Source organism: Sciurus vulgaris, assembly GCF_902686455.1.
Source record: "Sciurus vulgaris genome assembly, chromosome: 8".
In the NCBI taxonomy this organism is placed as follows: Eukaryota; Metazoa; Chordata; class Mammalia; order Rodentia; family Sciuridae; genus Sciurus; species Sciurus vulgaris.
In genome coordinates, this window is record NC_136468.1 from 13861144 (window position 1) to 13881888 (window position 20745).

The 20745-nt window shown below is 36.7% G+C and overlaps 1 protein-coding gene across 1 annotated transcript in view; it reads right to left on the bottom strand.

Annotated features, from left to right (window-relative positions):
* Nucleotides 1-20745, bottom strand: part of MGAM (maltase-glucoamylase) — a 130060-nt gene that overhangs the window by 90440 nt on the left and 18875 nt on the right. The window contains exons 4-10 of the mRNA XM_079152536.1: nucleotides 6929-7049; nucleotides 5837-5946; nucleotides 5124-5275; nucleotides 4457-4628; nucleotides 2703-2802; nucleotides 657-769; nucleotides 447-572 (exon numbers count right to left, since the gene is read on the bottom strand). Of these exons, the coding sequence (XP_079008662.1) occupies nucleotides 447-572; nucleotides 657-769; nucleotides 2703-2802; nucleotides 4457-4628; nucleotides 5124-5275; nucleotides 5837-5946; nucleotides 6929-7049 (894 nt within the window). The remainder of the gene's footprint in view (nucleotides 1-446; nucleotides 573-656; nucleotides 770-2702; nucleotides 2803-4456; nucleotides 4629-5123; nucleotides 5276-5836; nucleotides 5947-6928; nucleotides 7050-20745) is intronic.

A 20745-nucleotide genomic window follows, 5' to 3' on the forward strand; every position in this document is an offset into this window, starting at 1 on the left:
ACACTTTTGAGTCAAAACCATCCAACCAAGAACATATCTATGGTAAGAAAATCTACACTGAGAAGTATTAAAATATTATAACCCAAACTAGAGAGAGAATTATCTTAAGAACTAAAATTAAAACCCATTATATAAACTGTAGTCAGTACATACGTATGAGAAAATTTTACTGATAAAATATACGATAAGACAAATAGAGGCATATGGGTTGCCTTCTAACCCAGAATGATAGTCTGTAAGTACTACTTTCTACTAAAAAAAAATCTAGGGTTCCTTGAAAAAAGTTATCCAACAAAAAGTCTAGTATTCTAAATATATAGAAGAAATCTTTTTATTACTTTTAAAAAGCCCCAAACTTCAGGGAGTGAAAGAACAAGCAGCTGTTCTTATTCATTTCTCCAGGGAATTTCTTGATTTTTTAGAGAATCATTTAAAACCTCACTTACATAAGGGAGTTGCGCTGCCCGGTTTCTGTTCCAGACTTCCTTCATGTTTTCTAGGGTTCCATACTCATACCTGCTGAGGTGGAATCCAAGTGCCCAGTATGAAGGTAGAGCTGGCCGTCCAATGAGCTGAGAGAAATATGAAAGATGAAGGTTTACTCTTCTTGAATACTGGGTTGGCTTCCTGTCACAAATGCAGCATCATAAGTTTACCTCTAGATATTCTTGAACAACTTGCTCTGGTGTGTTTCCCAAGAACACATAGAAGTCAAGAATGCCCCCAGTGGTGCGGTAAGTGATTGCTGGGGTTGGCTGGAGGGTGACCTCTGAAATGATCGGAAAAGAAGAAATAAAAATTAGAATTTCTTCAAGAATATGGACTAGGGTGGTAGCTCAGTGGTAGAGCACTCGCCTAGCATGTATAAGGGGCACTGAGTTCTATTTTCAGTACTTCATGTAAATAAATAAAAAAAGGTCCATTGACATCTAAAAATATATATTAAAAAAAGAATAATAACCACAAAATTTTGGACATGAGGATCACTAATTATCTCAATATTACTAGAGTGAGCTTAATGCCTCACATTTTGCATACAAAGGGCCATACTCTCATGCTGAAAGTCCACTTCCACTCCCCATGGAAGCCAAAGCCTTTGTTTGCAGACAGACTAAATGAGAGGTGACTGAGTGTCTTATCTCCTTGTGCCAGGATCCAGGCTCTGATGAAAAAGTAACCAGGGATCCAAAATAAGCCATGAGCATAAAAATTATTTGGGACTGAAGATATTTGCTACAGAAATCCCTGATCTGCCTAAAAAGTAGCACCTCTAGAAGAACTCGGTTGTCATAAATTCCCTTCCTAGGAGCAGCTCTCATTTTCTTTGAGGCAATAAGCACCAATAGACATTGTCGTAAGACTATTACATCTCCCATCGATTCCTCCAAGAGCCGACCTGTTTTCAAAGGGTCACTCACTTCTGAATAAATGTCTTTCTTCCCTTCCCTTACAAGTTGGTGGATAAGCCTCAAAAGCTGACCATCCTTTTCAGTTACTCATCACTACACCCTCCTGTACGCAGCACTTGTAAATAAACTGCCTTTTCCTTGCTGATCTGTCTCAGCAGAATTAAACCTGAGAATTTAAATCTAAGAATTAAATCTAAGAGGTAGAGGGAAATTTTTCCCTTTCTGAATTTCACAACCACATGTTGTCCTAACCCCATATTCCTTCCTTATGGCAAGAGTATAACCCACCTAGACGTACTGAGGTACTAACCTCAGTGAATCTCACATCAAACAAGAGTCAAGCTAAAAAAAATTCAGAGATTACACATAAATTCAAAATCCTTTTAAGTGCCAATCACCATTCTTAGGAATTTGGTTTTTTGCCTTGGTTTGTATGTAGAGACAAAGGACCTCAATATCTACTGACATACTCTTTGGTCACAGGCAGACTACCTAGCGTCTTGTGGCTTCACCACTAAGTCTGACTTGGCTTGTTTCCTGATTCCTTCAACAACCTAAAACTGCATAGTCCTGTGTTCTTTCAATCTATTCTTTGGCTATCAGGTTTTCTAGGATCATTTTATATCACCTAGAGTGCTTCCCAAACAAACTGTGATAAAGAATCAGATCCTTTTTTGAAAATTTAATTTTCACTTCACTGCAAATGGATACTTTTGTAAAAGAACATGAAAATGAATTATTTGAAGAAAGTTCATTCATGCACTTGGATGCTACAGCAGTACCTCCTATCAATGTCCATACTGATCTTACGGTAGGACCTGAAACAGTCTGTGAACAATGCACGGACCACACTTTGAGAAGTACTGATGTAATCTAATGTTTCTCAATTAAGAAAAGGATAGAGAATTGTCCTTTGGTGATTCTCCTGGAGCTGCCACTGGAGTCTACTGAATGGAAGTTTAAAGAGGAAGAAGAACCAACTGGTAGAAACTGTCTCAGAATAGATTATAGGGAAGGGTTAGCTTTAACTCTATAGCAGAAAATCATCCACTGGAGGCAACAGGATTCAGGAAAGTGAGAAGCTAGGGAAAAAAAACCCTTACATGTGGCTACCATGTGGTCAATAGGTCAATGAGAAAGGGACAGAATAACTAGAAAACATAAGGTCCTAAGCAATAGCTCAATCACTCTTAAAGGGATTTATTCCTATTTATCATATTGCTATAAGAAAAAGACTAAAATATTGTTGTTGTGTATGTTTTCTTTTGCGTTAATATCCCTTTAGTCCTTTACCCATGGCATTGCTGTTCATCAGAAACACCCCAAAGGATAATCCACTAGCATCTTCAAGGCACAGGAAAAATGTCTGAGTGCCATACAAGTTAGTTCCATCCTGCAGAAAGAAAATTAAAAATCAAATATTACTACTAAGTAGTCTAAACATTGCATTGCTGGATTAGCTTAGAAAATCAGTCTTAATCATGTGGGGAAACTCATGGCCAAAGAAGATGCAAACAAATTCTAGAAGGCAGGGTCTCTATTTAGTTGATATTACAGGTGAACTGGTGTTTTCTTATCCAGTGAGTCAGCTATGAGCACTCATTTAGTAAGTATGTGCAGGTTGTGATTACTTGTTAGGTGGAAGAATTCTGAAAGCATAATTCCAAACAACTCTCCTTTCAAAGAGGCTTACCTCGACCTGACAACCTGACCTGCAGCAAGAGCTTTACAAGTCTAATACAAATCAGCAACTAGATGAAGCTCTAATCTAGACTAGTTTTCTAGATACCAGAATAGGAGGTCTGAACCCAGACAGCAGCCAGACCAATTAAGAGCACTCCTAGGAATGGAAGTAGACATTGCTATGCTTTTTAATCTCCCCAGATGGTTACCATGTTTAGTTTCAGCTGAGAATCATTTTCCTAGAACAGTATTTCTTAAAGTTTGGCGGACATAAGAATTACACAGGCACCTCAGTTACATAAGGATTCTAATTCAATAGTTGGCGGGAGGAACCGAGAGCCCACATCTCTCAACATGGTGGTGCCTGTGCTACACACTTCGAGTGGAAAGGATCCGAGGCTCCTTAATAAGTGATTATCACCAGCTGTCCTGAGTCCACGTTTACTGCTTTTCTGACGGGCATTTGTATAGCTAAGAGCATGGATTTTAGGCGAGTAAAGATTAGATTCTTTATCTACTAAGTAAAAACCATTTTACTTTGGACTATTAATCTGCTTCTCTGAACCTCATTTTGTCTGTTAAATAAGGAAATTATTGTTATTTTTCTGAATTCTTTTGCTATATAGAAATAATACATAAAACAACTGCTTAATAAATTATTGCCGTGATCTCTTTTCATGCAGGTCTCTTAGTTACACACTATAACTAAGTTCTGTTTACTCAGGAAAGCTCCTGAACCATGGAGAATTTCTAAGCTGAGAAAATAGTGTTGCCTCAAATTTTGGCAATCAAAACAACAAACAAATGAAAATATAATTTGAAAAATAGTAGAAACAACAAACAATTTGTTCCCTATCCCAATTATTCTTTACACAAAAAATTAATTCATACATTTCTTTGGCTGGAACTTTATCCTATTTCACTGACAAAGGTGATAAGTCAGTGATTTTTTTTAAAGGTCAACTTAAAATTAGGCATATCATAATTAACTATTACTCAGACTAAAGTTTTTAGTGACATTTTCTCCACAACTGGTTAATTCAAAGGGAAAATATAATGTAAAGTAGTTGGCATTTACTGAACATTTTCTATGGGACAGACATTCTTCTGGATACTTAACTCCTCATGATTTACTCCTTTAATCCTCATGACAACCCTATGAGATAAATACATTACCCCCATTTTAAAGATGAGGAAATGAAGACACAAAGAGGTGAATAACTTGCCCATAACCATATAACACGTAACAAAGTCAGAATGCAAGCCCAGAATCTTATGCCTCACTACTAAACTGCACCTCTAGAAGTCACCTTCAAGTATGAAACTACAATCTTCAGTGAAAAAAGCCCATCCTGAATGCTTACCTCATTGGGGGTTGTGTCCCTGTTAAATATGGGCCAGGTCTTCCAATTCATGTCATGCCGGTACTGTTGGTGCACATGTTCTCCCAGACCATACACATTAGCACTCGGTAGGCGGATGGAGAGCTGCAGGAACTGATCAGCAAACAGGAGGGGCCCGATGCTTGAGTCGAACCTATACACAGACAGAAAACACAGGAATGGGTGGGCAAGTGAGGTGGAGAGAACATAACTGCCTTAAAAGTGTTCTTTATACCCAGTGACCAATGGTCTCTACTTACAGTCCCATTTGCCCCTGTTACATTTTACCATGGATGCCAAGACATCTAGACTCCTCTAAGGCAGATACAACATGGTGCATTTCTCATATTTGCCCCCCAGACACCTAATCTTATGACCAAAACACTATACTTATGTGTTCACAGGCTAGTAAATATTTACTGGTGGGCAGATGGTTAGATATATCAGGGAAAAATGCAGAGGAAAAAAAATGATTATGCAAATAGAAGGGAGAAAAAGAGAAAATATGTATACGTTTGGAGGCAGAATCATTCATAATTGTGTGCTCACAACCTTCAGGAATAGTTGAAATGCACCCTTCCTCCAGACACACACCTCCCTTCATCATCCCCTTCCTACTCCCACCCCCAGAAAGGTGTTCAAAACTTACAGAATACGATTGTTGCTTCTTCTGGTCACCTTGATGCTAAATGACTGTTTAGAGACCTCAACTTCATAGTTCAAGGAAGCAGCAGCATTTTCATTGAAGGGCTGTACATGTTCATGGGGCACTTCATACCTGCCCTTGGTTTGGTCAGTCAACTGAACAGAGAGATGAGTAGAAAGAAAGCCAAAATCAAAACCTTCCTGATTTTCCAAAATATAATTGTCTCTATCAACACCAGTGCTTCCCAGTGCCAACGATACTGGAAATCATGCACCAATTGAACTTGCATTATGTCTAAGAATATGTATTCATTACATTACCAACTTGAAATGAGTAACTATTGAGTATGAGTTAGCCTTAAATACTGCAAGTCTGCAGAGATGGCTCATCCCTAGAAAATTCAAAGCTGGGATAATTCTTATTCCTTTCTTCTTATGTTGTTTTTGCTTGATTTTGGCTAATTACTACATTTCACATAGTATCTAGGGCAAACAAGTGAAAGTAAAAGTGCATCAATGAACTCTGTAATATTTATTTAGAAAATTATCACGTAGAAGGAACACTATAGATGACTTCAATGTACAAGTTTTAAATAATAATGACAACAGAGAAAAATACCTATATTAGCAAAGTTTTCTACCTAGTCAAAACTGGAGTCATAAGGCAGGGAAAAGAGCCTCTTAGAAAGACTTTTTTTAAAGTAAACAAACTACAACCTTAAAGTGGAAGCGGTTAGATGTCTGGTATTCCGCTGTGAGAAGGACGTTGTCAATATCATTTCCAAATGGGGATGAAGAAGGCAGAGTTTTCAACTGGACTGTGAATCCTAACATGCAGTGGAGAAAAGGTTTTTATATCTGGTGCAGTACATTTGCAAATAACAGCCACAGAAAAATTAAGCTTTATGTAAGGAACTGATGAAAATGTCTTATTTGCCAAAGAAGAGAAGAGGCAGAGATATGCATACACACATGCTATCCTTAGGTCAGATCCCAAAGCTAAGAACTATTGTTAACTTATGCCAAAATCTATGTGTCTCTTATACAAACATGATTGGAACACCCCAGAAGTTTAATTCTTATTCTAACAGACTCATTCTGTGTTGATCAGATACTCTTCACACTTCAGCAGATATCCATTATTCCTTCTCAGTTGTTTTCATATTCCATACAGATGATTATGCACATTAAGGTCATCTCCCTAATTCAACAGCAAATCAGGTGAGAGCTGAGGCCTTATGGAAAAGCCCATCAGGCCAAGGGCATCTAGAAGGGGAACAGGTCTTATTCTTCATTCTAGAAGCCTCCCCATAGTCACCAGCTGTTACCCCCACAGTGTTCATGAAGAGGCTCTTCATTTTAGGGTTTGGAGGAATAAGAGGGCATGATCAGCCATGAGCATCGACACTAACTAGTAACTTTTTTAACATTTTTATAAAACCAGAATTGCTTTCATTTTGTAAAACCTAAGACTAGAGTTGGAATCAATCTCAGGGAGCACTAAGTTCAAATCACCCACTTTAAAAGAGATAAACTTGAGAACTGTAAAGATCATGATGATTATGTAAGTTCACAAGGGTACAAAAAGGTTAAGCTAGAAAGAGAACATGGTTTCTGGACTCCCAAGACAGAGAGGGATTGTTGCTTGGTGCCAAAATAAGTTCCACTTCTTGACAGGAACAGCGCCCACCTCTGTCACGTGGTGGTGTGGCAGCAAAGCAGTCCCTGCATGCTGCCACAGGTCTTTGGGGGATGCAAAGCCAACCGCCAGAGGGCCTGGGGCTGCTGCCTCCCGGCTGGGTCCCTCACCTGCATTTGTGCTTACAGCGTCCCCCAGCACTCGGTAGCCATGATTTTTGGAATAGTAGCACCACGGAATACTTATGGCTCCCTGAGGTTCCCAACAGCAGCCACGCAGGTCACATGTGGCCTGAAACAAGAGATGAGGCAAGATGACTTCATTCAGTTGTGGAACACTATACTTCAGAAAATAAGGATCACCTGATTTGAGGTTGGGACATCAAGGACTTCATTTTACAAATAAGAAAACTAATCATTAGAGGAAATCATGTTACATCCCCAATGGCTTCTACTCATAAGGAATTTTTCTGGCCAGTGTCCTTCCTATGGAAAAGTAGAGGAAGCACAATGCATTCCATATCTTTCATCACATTGAAACTCATAAATATTTTTAAAATTCCAAATTATAATATAGTTGCATCACCAGTAATCCAAAATTATAAACAACGCTTCACTTATATTAGCTTTGACTTTTAAAAACAATACTCAGGAATCAACTTCACTCAGAATATTTTGATCAAACAAATTTTGCATTGACTTCTAAATATATATATTGCATATTCATATGTATTCCATACATGTGACATATCTACAGGCTCTTGACTCCTACCAAGGTAGAAAGTAATTTTTCCTTACACTCAGATTCTAATCCTTCCTTTAAATAAGTGCCTGTCTTATGCCACAATTAATAACTAAGTCAAGTGAGAGTAAAATGAATATAATCCCTTTCTCACACCAACTAATTTGGGAAAAGAAACCAATCTAATTAGAAAAAAGGACCTATAAATCTCAAGTCTTCATTTGGGATGGACTAGGGTCTTGCAGCTAATAGAAACTAATGGGATTGACTTCACAGAACAGATCACAGAAAGATTGTGTTTTCTATCTTGCTTTCTCCCTTTCACTTTCTCTATTGGAATACTGACTCTGGAAGAAGTGAGTCGTCCTATAATAAAAAGGCCCGATTGGTGAGGAACTGAGAGAAGTCCCCAGCTAGTACCCAGAAAGGAACTGAGGTTCTCAGTTCCACAACCCCCAAGAAGCTAGGTCCTGACAACAATCACATCAGCAACCTTGGCAAAGATCATCATAATTCCAGAAGAATCCTTGAATGTAGCCTTCTGAGATACTCAGAGACAGAGGCACCTGGCTAAACCAAGCCTAGATTTTTAACTATAGAAACTGCAAGAAAATAGGGCTTATGATGTTAAGCCATTAAGTTTGGGTCTAATTTATTACACAACAGTAACTAACTCATACATCCTCCCACATCATTTTACAGATAAAGAGCCCAAGGCCCACGGAGGTAAAAGTTCACAACATGAAATCACCTTCCAGAAGTTACTTTGCTATTGAGAAGGCAAGAACAAAACTAAATCTCTCACTATCCGTTTCTTTTTTCTCTCACTTCTAGGTTGAGTAACACTATATACACCTTTAGGAAGATACAGCAATGTCTTATAAATGATAAGAGAAAACAACATTTTTGTTGTGCTATATGAACAATTATGTTCAATCAAATACTAACTTTTACACTAATAGCAAATTCAAGTTGTGTATCCCTTATCTAAAATGCCTGGGACCAGAAATGGTTTGAATGTCACATTTTTTCAAATTTTGGAATATGTACATACACATGATGACATATTTTTAGGATAAAATCCAAGTCTAAACACAAAATTTGTTCATTTTTCACATCTACCTTATAATACACATAGCCTGGAGATAGTTTCATATGATTTTTTTTTATTGTAGACAAATGGGATACATGTTGTTTCTCTGTTTGTACATGGTGTAAAGGCATACCATTTGTGTAATCATAAATTTACATAGGGTAATGTTGTTTGATTCATTCTGTTATTTTTTCCCTTCCCCCACCCCTCCCTCCCCTCTTTTCCCTCTATACAGTCCTTCCTTCCTCCATTCTTGCCCCCCTCCCTAACCCTAACTCTAACCCTAACACTAACCCCTCCCTCCCCCCATCATATGATTTTTTAAGTAATTTTGTGCATGTTCCATGAAGTGGAATTTTTCACTTGCAATATGTTGGAGATGAAAAATTTTTAGGTTTTGGAGCATTTGGGGTTTTATATTTCTGGATTAGGAATGTTCAATTTGTATTAAGAGTCAAAAATGATGTCTGTGACTTGTCTTGCTATTGGATCAGATTTCACTATGAACTAATCAGCAGTTATGATTTTGTTCTTTCCTTTCAAAGTCCAATAAGATGAAACCTCAGGATACAGGAAAAGAGAAGAGTGCTGAGAATAGTGTCAAGCAGAATGGCTTTTGCACACTCCCCAGAGCTAACTACTTTTCACTGAACTGGAAAGGGCAAAGGGCAAAGTGGGCAAAGCAGCAAGGAGAGTAAACAGCCTCTATTGACCAGCTTGGAAACACCAGCTCCTGCCAGGAAGCTCAGCAATTAGGGGAAGTAGGGGAAGCAGGGGAAGCAGGAGAAGCAATATCCATGTAACCTGTGAAACCTAGGAAAACAGTTTTAGAGGGAAGTTATGAAAATGATGACATGAATAAGATGAATGCGAATTAGGCCCAAGATATAAAATGTCCCTTTGAGTTGGGTATGAGAATTAAAATTTAACAGGTACTGCCAAAGCAATATAGAATGTGTAACTACCAATACAGTACTGAGGAGGAAACAAGGATGGGACCAGAAGTCCTCTGTTCAGACAACAAAGAAAGAATACACCTGCTTTTGAGGGATCCGAGGAAGTAGGACATAGAAAAAAAGACCAAACGGAAAGCGCAAAACCTCAGGGAAGAAAGCCTTGTCAATTATCACATGGTTTAAAGACTTTTAGAACAAAGATAATCAGATTACATTTGAATAAATAAATTCAGATAAAAGTACTTTTATAGATGCTATATCCAAAACAAGTTTGAAAAAGCACTGAAAGTAAAAGGGGAAAACAAACATATAAAAAGAATGCCAACTAAAAAATCAGCATTAATAGCAGATAAATAGATGTTAAGTAAAAATTCATTGTGAGGGAGACAGAGTATGGCATGATTCCAATCCACCAGGATCATTCAAACCATACATACTAACAATAACATGGATACATACTAACAATATGTATCCATTTGGATACATACTGACAATATGGATACATACTAACAATATGGATACATACTAACAATAAAAGATTCAAACATATACAAAAAATATTTCAAACTCACAAGGTAAAACTGAGGGAGATAGTACACAATGGAATACTTTTATGGTACTGCCCCCATAAGACAAAGAAGACAAAAATGTAGATATTTAACTTTTTATATAATAGTCAGCCCCCTATATCCATGGGTTCCTTACCCAAGGATTTAACCAACATCACATTAAAAGTATTTTTTTAATTGTAACTGTACTGAAAATGTATAGGCTTTTTTTCTTGTAATTATTCCCTAAACAATACTGCATAACAATTGTTTGTATAACATTTACACTGTATTAGGCATTGTAAATAGTCTGGAAATGATTTATAGTATGCAGGAGGACGTGCACAGGATGTCCATTTTATATAAGGAACTTCAGCACCTGCACATTTGTTATCCACTAGGGCTTCTGCATGATGGTATACAGGCTCTTACATCAACACAAAGAAGAGATGGAAAGAAACCAGAACTTGAAGCCACTGTTAAAAATCCAATCAAGCTCTGTTCTACCCAATTCTTGCCCTCTTCCAATTCCCAACCCTCCTTGACATTTAAAAAAGAGTAGAAATAAAAGAAGAAAGTATATTATACCAAAAGGAGACATGAAAGAAAATTCATGTTCATAAATGCAAAAGCCTAAATGAAAAAAGCACAGGCAATATGAATAGAAATCAGCAACATTAAATAATAACCAAGTTATGTTTCTTCCAGAAATACAAAGATCTTTAGTATTAGAAAAGCAACTTGTGTAATTCAATAGAAGTCATCAAATGAAGTACGTCATATAGTCATTTAAATTCAATAGTTATTCATTATAAAATTCATAGCAAACTAAGATTGAAAAGTCACTTGCTTCATTTGATAATGGGAATCTATCAAAAACCTATGACAATTATCATAATAAATGGTGACGTGTTAAAAGCATTCCTTTCAAAATCGGGGGGGGGGGGGGGAAGCCTGCATGTCTATGAGTGCCTGTAGTTTAAAAATACACTAGAGGTCCTAACAACACAAGGGGACAAGAAAAGAGTGTATAAGACTGAACAGGATGACATCAAGTCATCATTATTTGAGATTTAACATTGTCCAGGAAAAAATCCAAGAAAATTTGAAGGACAAATTTACAATAAATAAATCAATTGTTATGTTGATTCCTTTATTTTCTTTTTAAATTTGAAACTCCTTTCTTTTCACTGTAGGCATGTAATCCCACTAGAACACATAGATAGCAAACCACAAAACCACAAAGCCTGATGAGCTTCATTCTCTCAATATATAACACCTCATCAAAACAAAATATCATCAAAGTAGATATTTGCAACATATATAATAAAAATAAGACTGAGAATCTGAAAAAAAAATGAACGAACAAAAAACTTGTACAGATCAAAAAGATAAACATTTCAATATGAAATTAGGAAATCAATCTCACAAAAGAGGTGAAAGATCTCTACAATGAGAACTATACAACACTAAAGAAAGAAATTAAAGAACACCTTAGAAGATGGAAAGATCTTCCATGTTCTTGGATAGGAAGAATTAATATTGTCAAAATGGCCATACTACCTAAAGTGCTATACAAATTCAATGCAATTCCAATTAAAATCCCAATGACGTACCTTACAGAAATAGAGCAAGCAATTATGAAATTCATCTGGAAGAATAAGAAACCCAGAATAGCTAAGGCAATCCTTAGCAGGAAGAGTGAAACAGGGGGTATTGCAATACCAGATCTTCAACTCTACTACAAAGCAATAGTAACAAAAACAGCATGGTATTGGTACCAAAATAGAAAGGTAGATCAATGGTACAGAATAGAGGACACGGACACAAACCCAAATAAATACAATTTTCTCATACTAGACAAAGGGGCCAAAAATATGCAATGGAGAAAAGATAGCCTCTTCAACAAATGGTGCTGGGAGAATTGGAAATCCATATGCAACAGAATGAAACTATACCCATATCTCTCACCATGCACAAAACTAAACTCAAAATGGATTAAGGACCTCAGAATCAGACCAGAGACCCTGCAGATTATAGAAGAAAAAGTAGGTCCAGATCTTCAACATGTCGGCTTAGGATCAGGCTTCCTCAACAGGACTCCCATAGCACAAGAAATAAAAGCAAGAATCAATAACTGGGATAGATTCAAACTAAATAGCTTTCTCTCAGCAAAGGAAACTATCAGTAATGTGAAGAGAGAGCCTACAGAGTGGGAGAAAATCTTTGCTGCTCATACGTCAGATAGAGCACTAATCTCCAGAATCTATAAAGAACTCAAAAAACTCTACTCCAAATAAACTCTACTTAAAATAATCCAGTCGACAAATGGGCAAAGGAAATGAATAGACACTTCACAGAAGAAGATCTACAAGCAATCAACAAACATATGGAAAAATGTTCAACATCTCTAGTAATAAGAGAAATGCAAATCAAAACCACACTAAGATTCCATCTCACCCCAATTAGAATGGCAATTATCAAGAATACGAGCAACAACAGGTGTTGGCGAGGATGTGGGGAGAAAGGTACACTCATACATTGCTGGTGGGGCTGCAAATTAGTGCAGCCACTCTGGAAAGCAGTGTGGAGATTCCTTAGAAAACTTGGGATGGACCCTCCATTTGATCCAGCTATCCCACTCCTTGGCCTATACCCAAAGGACTTAAAATCAGCATACTACAGAGATACAGCCACATCAATGTTCATAGCTGCTCAATTCACAATAGCCAGACTGTGGAACCAACCTAGATGCCCTTCAATTGATGAGTGGATAAAGAAGCTGTGGTATATATATACAATGGAATATTACTCAGCCATAAAGAATGATAAAATTATGGCATTTGCAGGCAAATGGATGAAATTGGAGAACATCATGCTAAGTGAGACAAGCCAATCTCAAAAAGCCAAAGGAAGAACGATATCCCTAATAAGGGGATGATGACATATAATGGGGGGAGGGAAGGGTTAGTGTTAGGGTTAGAGTTAGGGTTAGGGAGGGGGGCAAGTATGGAGGAAGGAAGCTCTGTATAGAAGGAAAAGAGGGGTGGGAGGGGTGGGGGGAAGGGAAAAAATAACAGAATGAATCAAACAACATTACTCTATGTGAATTTATGATTACACAAATGGTATGCCTTTATGCCATGTACAAACAGAGAAATAACATGTATCCCATTTGTTTACAATAAAATAAAAAAAATAAATAAATAAAATGTGTTAATCTGGGTGATATAGCAGATCATCAAATAAAAAAATAAAACTTGTTACTAAAATAATTGAAAAAAAAAATTAGGAACAAAGAAGAAAATCACAGAAATAACTGAAAGATGTTCATACTCACTAGAATTCAGGAAAATTATCACTAAGATCTCAAGGGCATATTATTTTATAACCTCAAAATGGCAAAGTTTAAAAAGACTGTCAATCCCAATGTTATTAGGAATGCAGAGACTATAGTAAGATGGTAAGTAGCACAGTCACTTTGGAGATTAATTTGATAATATCTAGTACACTTGAAGATAAATACCCCAAATCAGACACACACAAGTAAAAATACTTACAGAAACAGTCATGATATCATTGTCATAACCATAAGATATTAGAGAAACCTAATTTATTTTAACCAAAGAAAGAATGATTTTGATAGACTGTTTCATAGTGAACACAAAAGAACTAGAGAAGGGGATGAAGATACACAATGGGGGGTGGGAGGGAGCCAAGAATGGAGGAAGGAGGGACTTTACAGAGGGAAAAGAGGGGTGTGAGGGGTGGGGGGAAGGAAAAGTAACAGAATGAATCAAACATCATTACCCTGTGTAAATGTATGATTCACAAATGGTACACCTCTACTTCATGTACAACCAAAGAAACAAGTTGTACCCCATTTTTTGACAATTTTAAAAAAAGAGATACATATCAATCTGGAAAAATCTTACAAGGCTAAGTGAAAAAAACTGCAAAGCATGCACTTTGTTTAGAAATTGAGTATACCTACTACTTATAAGTATATATGTAAGTAGTGATGGTACAAAGGAATCATGATAGATTTCAAGTTTGGAATGTGGTCACCTCTGCAGAGGAGGCTAGGAAAGGCGATACAGCAGGGAAGGTCAGGGGACTTCATCTATGCTGGTTCTATTTTATTTCTTAACCTGGATTGTAGTTCTATGTTATTGGATATCTTAAATTATTTATTAATAATTACTTCAAAAAAGTTCAGAGCTACATAGAAAATCTAAGCCAAAGTGAGAATAACAATTACCTATTTTCTTGACCTCCTTCCTTTTCTTTGAGTCCAAAACTTATTTTCCAACCTTCCATATTTTGGATTACCAAAAAGTCTATAATAGTCATGCTAATAAAATGAAAAGACAGACTAAAAACACTATGTTTTCACCAAAATACCTTCCAACATAATAGTCTAAAGAAAAGATGAAAAATGTACAACTTTTCACTTTGTGGCAGAGACATCTTACTCTGAAACTTTCAAACCGTGATCTTTGTTGATTAATTCAAACTCAGAAACTGTACAACTAGAAAAACCTAATTAGGGTTTTAGGAATTGCAGTTCAGGAAGGACAGGTTCAGACAGCTCTGAATTTAATCAGCTTAGTACAGAAAATGTGATGCTAAACTGCTTCTGAGCTTCTACTTCAAGAAGGCTGGCAGTTCCGTCATCTCTTGTAACCCTGAGCTATCATGTAAGAAGTTCACAGCCATGTTGGAGAGACTTTTCAACTCTGTGGAAGGGGAGAGGAGCCTGTGGTCCTCCTTACAGCCAAGGTACCCAGCATGTGGGTGAAGCCATCTTGAAACCATCCAGACTAGATCAGTCACCAATTGAAACAATCAAGTGATCCTAGCCAATGCCTCTTATAGGGAACCACACTGCCAAACCTGCCAAGTCCATGACCCACAAAATTGTGGGACATGATCAACTGATTGTTGGTTTAAGTCAGTATGTTTGGGGTAGAAAAATGGAGAGGCCGCTCTGTAAGAAAAGAGAGATAAGAAAAGTGTCCATCTACAACTATGAAAAGAATTTAAAAAAAAGAAAACAGGACTTACAGCAATTTTCATGAAGCTGGTGCTATGGTTTAAATGTGTCCCCTCCAAAATGCCAGGAGTTGCCAATGTGATGTACAGGTGGGACAATTAAGAAGGGCTATAGGAGTTCAACAAATATATGAAACAGTGTTCAACACCTCTAGTAATTAGAGAAATGCAAATTAAAACAACTCTAAGATTTTGTCTTACTCCAATTAGAATGGCTATTATTAAGAACACAAACGATGATAGATGTTGGTGTGGATGTGGGGAAAAGGCACACTTGTACTTTGCTGGTGGACTTGAAAATTGGTGCAACCACTCTGGAAAGCAGTGTGGAGATTCCTTAGAAAACTTGGAATGAACCCATCACTTGAGCCAGTTATCCCACTCCTAGGTTTATACCCAAAGGACTTAAAATCAGCATATTACAGTCACGCAGCCACATCAATGTTTATAGCAGCTCAATTCACAATAGCTACATTGTGGAACCAACCTAGATGCCCTTCAACAGATGAATGGATAAAGAAACTGATATACATACACAATGGAATATTAATCAATCATAAAGAAGAATAATATTATGGCATTTGCAGATAAATGGATGGAATTGGAGAATAACATGCTAAGTGAAATAAGCCAATCCTAAAAAACCAAAGGCTGAATGTTTTCCCTGATAAATGAATGATGATATATAATGGGGGTTGGGGGTGTGGTGAGTGAGAGAATGGAGGAACTTTAGATTATGCAGAAGGAAATGGGGGTAATGAAAAATGGTGGAATGAGACAGACATCATTACTCTATGTACATGTATGATTACACAAATGGTATGAATCTACATCATGCACAACCATAGAAACGAAATGATGAACTCCATTTGTGTACAGTGAATCAAAACGCAGTATGTAAAAAATAAAAAATAATAGTAATTAAAAAAAAAGAAGGGCTCTCCTTTGGGAATGGGATTATGGGCCCTATACACGCACCCCTCCAGCCTTCCACCCTGTTAGGATGCAGGAAGCCTTAAATAATTCTGCCATCTCCATGATTCAGACTTTCAGATTTCCCAGATTAGACTTTAGTGAATCTTCAGAGAACATTTCCCAGGACCTTAGAGATCACTATTCTAAAACCTTTTTAATCACATAATTCAGAACAGTGTTCAGTAGTCATTTGCTTAATGACAAGTTTATCTGAGCACACACTATTTCAATCACCGATAAGGATTTGGCAGTATGCAAGGAAATGTGATAGGAATCAAGCCATAGATATATCAGCAGGAAAGCCAGGATAAGAACGTGGTACCCTGGTTTTCCTACCATACTTTTACCCAATGTCTAAAGAGCAAAAACTAGCAAATCATAAATATATTTGTGGGAATTTTTTTTATTTTTTACAGAATGCATTTTGATTCATTACACAAATGAGGTACAATTTTCATTTCTGTGGTTGTACATGCTGTAGATGTATACCATTCATGTACTCATACATGTTCATAGGGTAATGTTACTTATCTCATTCCAATATCTTTCCTTCCCCCACTCCCTCCCCTCCCCTCATTTATCTCTACACAATCCAATGCTCCTCCATTTTTCCCTTACTGCTCCCTCCCCAGTTATGTATCAGTATCCACTTATCAGAGAAAACATTCAGTGTTTGGATTTTTGGAATTGGCCTGTTTCACTTAGCATGATACTCTCCAACTCCATCCATTTATCTGCAAATGTCATAATTTTATTCTTCTGTATGACTAATAATATCCATTGTGGATCGATACCACAGTTTCTTTATTCATTCATCTGTTGAATAGCATCTAGGTTGGTTTTACAATGTAGCTATTGTGAATTGAGCTGCAATAAACATTGATGTGGCTATGTCACTGTAGTATGCTGATTTTAAGTCCTTTGGGTATAAACTTAGGAGTGGGATAACTGGCTCAAGTGGTGGTTCCCTTCCAAGTTTTCTGAGGATTCTCCAAACTGCTTTCCAGAGTGGCTGCACCAATTTGCAACTCCACTAGTAAAGTATGAGTGTGACTTTTCCCCCCATATCCCCACCAACACCTATTTTTGCTTATATTCTTCATAATAGACATTCTAATTGGAGTGGGATGAAGTCTTAGGGTGGTTTTGAATTGAATTTCTCTAATTACTAGAGATGTTGAATGCTTTTCATATATTTGTTGATCACTTGTATATCTTCTTCTGTGAAGTGTCTGCCCAGTTCCTTAGCCCATTTATTGATTGGGCTCTTTGTATTTTTGGTGTAAAGTTTTTTAAGTTCTTTATAAATTTTGGAGATTAGTACTCGATCTGAGGTACATGTGGAAAAAATTTTCTTCCACTCTGTAGGCTCTCTTTTCACATTATTGATTGTTTACTTTGCTGAGAAAAAGCTTTTTAGTTTGAATCCATCCCATTTATTGATTATTCCTTTCATTTCTTGTGCTCTGAGAGTCTTGTTAAGGAAGTCCGGTCCTAAGCCAACATGATGAAGATTTGGGCCTCCTTTTTCTTCTACTTGGTGCAGGTTCTCTGGTCTAATTCCAAGGTCCTTGATCCATTTTGAGTTGAGTTTTGTGCAGGGTGAGAGGGGTTTAATTTCATTTTACTGCATATGGATTTCCAGTTTTCCCAGCACCATTTGTTGAACAGGCTATCTTTTCTCCATTGTATGTTTTTGGCACCTTTGTCTAGTATGAGATAACTGTAATTATGTGGGTTTGTCTCTGTGTGTTCTGTTCTGTACCATTATTCTACCTGTCTTCTTTGGTGCCAATACCATGCCGTTTTTGTTACTATAACTTTGTAGTCTGGTCTGGTACTGTAGTGTAGTCTGGTACTGTGATACCTCCTGCTTCACTCTTCCTGCTAAAGATTTTTTTTTTTTTTTGGCTATTCTGAGTCTCTTATTCTTCTAAATGGATGTCATGATTGCTTCCTCTATTTCTATGAGGTACATCATTGGGATTTTAATTGGAATTGCACTGAATCTGTATAGTGCTTTTGGTAGGATGGCCAGTTTGACAATATTAATTCTGCCTATCCAAGAACAGGGAGATCTTTCCATATTAAAGTTTTCTTTAATTTCTTTCTATAGTGTTCTGTAGTTTTCATTGCAGAGGTCTTCCACCTCTTTTGTTAGATTGATTCCCAAGTATTTTTTTTTTCTTTTGAGGGTATTGTGAATGGAGTAGTTTTCCTATTTTCTCTTTCAGGGGATTCATCACTTATGAATAGAAATGCATTAGATTTGCGCATGTTGATTTTATATCCTGCAACTTTTCTGAATTCATTTATTTGTCTAGAAGTTCACTGGTGGAGTTTTTTTGAATCCTCTAAATATGGAATCAAGTCATTGGCAAATAGTTATAGATTGAGTTCTTCTTTTCCTATTTGTATCCCTTTAATTTCTTTGGTCTATCTAATTGCTCTGGCTAATATTTCAAAGACAATGTTGAATAGAAGTGGTGGAAGAGGGCATCCATGTCTTGCTCCAGTTTTTAGAGGGAATGTTTTCAGTTTTTCTCCATTTAGAATGATGTTGGCCATGGGCTTAGCATAGATAGCCTTTACAATGTTGAGGAATGTTCCTACTATTCCTATTTTTTCTAGTGTTTTGAGCATGAAGGGGATTGTATTTTATCAAATGCTTTTTGTGCATCTATTGAAATAATCATGATTCTTTTTTAAATTTTTTAAAATTTTGTCTGTTCTAATGAGATGTACATGACAGAAGAATGATTCTTAACTTTAAGTCTATTGATGTGATGAATTACATTTATTGATTTCCAGATGTTGAACCAACCTTGTAACCCTGGGATGAAGCCCACTTGATCATGGTGCATTATCTTTTTAATATGTTTTTGTATGCAGTTTGCCAGAATTTTGTTAAGAATTTTTGCATCTATGTTCATCAGGAATATTGTTCTGAAGTTTTCTTTCCTTGATGTGTCTTTGTCTGGTTTTGGAATCAGGGTCATACTGACTTCACAGAATTAATTTGGAAGGGTTCCCTCCTTTTCTATTTCATGGAATACTTTGAGAAGTATTGTTATTAGTTCTTCTTTGAAGGTCTTATAGAAGATGACTGGTCCCAGGCTTTTCTTGGTTGGTAGGTTTTTGATGGTTTCTTCTATTTCATTGCTTGAAATTGATCTGTTTAAATTGTGTATGTCCTCCTGATTCAGTTTGAGAGGATCATATGTCTCTAGAAATTCATTGATGTCTTTGAGATTTTCTATTTTGTTGAAGTATAGATTTTCAAAATAGTTTCTAATTATGTTTTGTATTTCATTGATGTCTGTTGTGATATTCCTTTCATCACAAACTTTAGTAAGTTGAGTTTTCTCTCTCCTCTTCATCAGTGGGGCTAAGGGTTTATCAATTTTGTTTACTTTTTCAAAGAACCAACTTTTTGTTTTGTCAGTTTTTTCAATTATTTCTTTTGTTTCAATTTCTTGATTTCAGTTCCAATTTTAATTATTTCCTGTCTTCTGTTACTTTTGGTGTTGATCTGTTCTTCTTTTTCTAGGGCTTTGCGATGTAATGTTAAGTCATTTATTTGTTAATTTTTTAACCTTTTATTTAATGCACTCCATGCAATGAATTTTCCTCTTGTTACTGCTTTCATAGTGTACCAGAGATTTTGATATGATATATCATTGTTCTCATTTATCTCTAAGAATTTTTTTATCTCCTCCTAGCTGTCCTCTGCTATCCAAGCATCATTCAATAGTATACTATTTAGTCTCTAGGTGTTGAAGCAATTTCTGCTAATTATTTTATCATTGATTTCTAATTTCTTTCCATTTGCATGAGAGGTACCTGACAATGAGCTTCTAGTCTCCAGCAGGTATCTCATAATGGGAGCTGCCCCACCTAAAGATGGCAGCTTCTGCTTTGGGGATAATCCAGGATGGCTGCACAGGCTTCCGAACACTTTGATAGATGGGGAGCTGCAGCAAGTGGGGTGCAGGCAGGCCAGGGTCCTGAAGCTCCCAGGCTTATTTGTGTATTTTATAGCTCACTGTCTTTCCTAGCACCAGTTAATGGCTCTTAACTGATGATGTGTAAACACAGAGTAATTTTAAGGGTGGAGACTCATAATCATCTTGGCAAAATGCAATATGTTTACTAGTACATCATAAAACTGAATCCCTTAAATATACTGATAAGAAGCTGGAATGGGGAAAAAGACATTATAAGCCAAATAAATAATTGGTAAGTAACTACAAAGGATTTTTACTACAAAAAGATGACAATGTTTCTGAATAAGAACATGTTAGCCTCTCAAATATTACGGTGACAAATATTACCATTATTGTCCATAGAAAATGCTTTATTGCAAAATGCTCAGTTTAACTATTCTGTAATGGTCACTTAAGGCACATAGGTTTATTTCAAGTATGTAAACCTGGACTCCCATGTTTTCAGGATGCATTCTAACCTTGAAAAGTCAAAGTGCTTAAAATTATTATCTACCATCTTTTCCTGAGCTGGGTATCTGGAATTTGAGTAAAAGTTTCTGCTTTCTACTATCAATGCAATCTTTTAACTCAGACTTCTGAAACAAGGATGAGGAAAATGACAGGTGCTTTCAA